Here is a 721-nt window from a genome sequence, read left to right as displayed (position 1 = left end):
GTACAAATTTTTTGGTATTACTTAAATACAGAGGTCCCTTAACGGTACCACTTAAATACTATTATACAAAACACCATATATATATATATATATATATATATGTGTATATATATATATATATATATATATATACACACACATCTAGATATGTACAGGTTTTGTAAGTGATAAGGCACAAAACTCTGGGCCCTTGAGTGACTCTGTTGTTTCTGTTAAATAATAAAAAGAAATATGTGGATGTGCGTGTGTAAAAATATAATCCATTACATAACATTTTCTTCTACTCACGCAGATTTAAACTAGATTTTGGAAAACAACGTACCTTTTTGATTTCACTACTGGAAGCATTTTTTGTTACTCCCAAAACGTTATACAAGTTTAAATCTTCCATTTCTCGCAGCAGAGTCCTAATTTGCTAGTCTTCTCTCGGTGCTGTGGCTTAAAAGACACTTCAGTCACGGACAGAACAGACACACTTCCGTCTTGCTCGAAGGTAACTGACGTCACCATTCACCAACCAATCGACGTCTGCCGTACAACTAGCTTTGGCAAACCTTGCTGAACACGAGCGACAAATGTGCGGCAGCCGTTCATTTTCTTCGTTCACTTCTGGGGTACCACCTCGAAGATTTTTTTAATCGAACGAATCATCCTCATTATTATATATATTTATTTATTTTAGCCTGGTACTATCAATTTCTAATGCCGAACTGCTAATTTA

The 721-nt window shown here is 35.0% G+C and overlaps 1 protein-coding gene across 1 annotated transcript in view; it reads right to left on the bottom strand.

Moving 5' to 3' along the window:
- The window catches only part of LOC106872678 (dnaJ homolog subfamily A member 2), a 27,836-nt gene extending 27,324 nt beyond the window's left edge, over window positions 1-512 (bottom strand). The window contains exon 1 of the mRNA XM_014919753.2: window positions 323-512. Within this exon, the coding sequence (XP_014775239.1) occupies window positions 323-391 (69 nt within the window). The 5' untranslated portion in view covers window positions 392-512. The remainder of the gene's footprint in view (window positions 1-322) is intronic.
- Window positions 513-721: the final 209 nt, after the last annotated feature.

Source organism: Octopus bimaculoides, chromosome 17 (assembly GCF_001194135.2).
Source record: "Octopus bimaculoides isolate UCB-OBI-ISO-001 chromosome 17, ASM119413v2, whole genome shotgun sequence".
In the NCBI taxonomy this organism is placed as follows: Eukaryota; Metazoa; Mollusca; class Cephalopoda; order Octopoda; family Octopodidae; genus Octopus; species Octopus bimaculoides.
The sequence above is the reverse complement of the archived record's forward strand: the minus strand, read 5'-3'. Positions and strand labels throughout refer to the sequence as shown.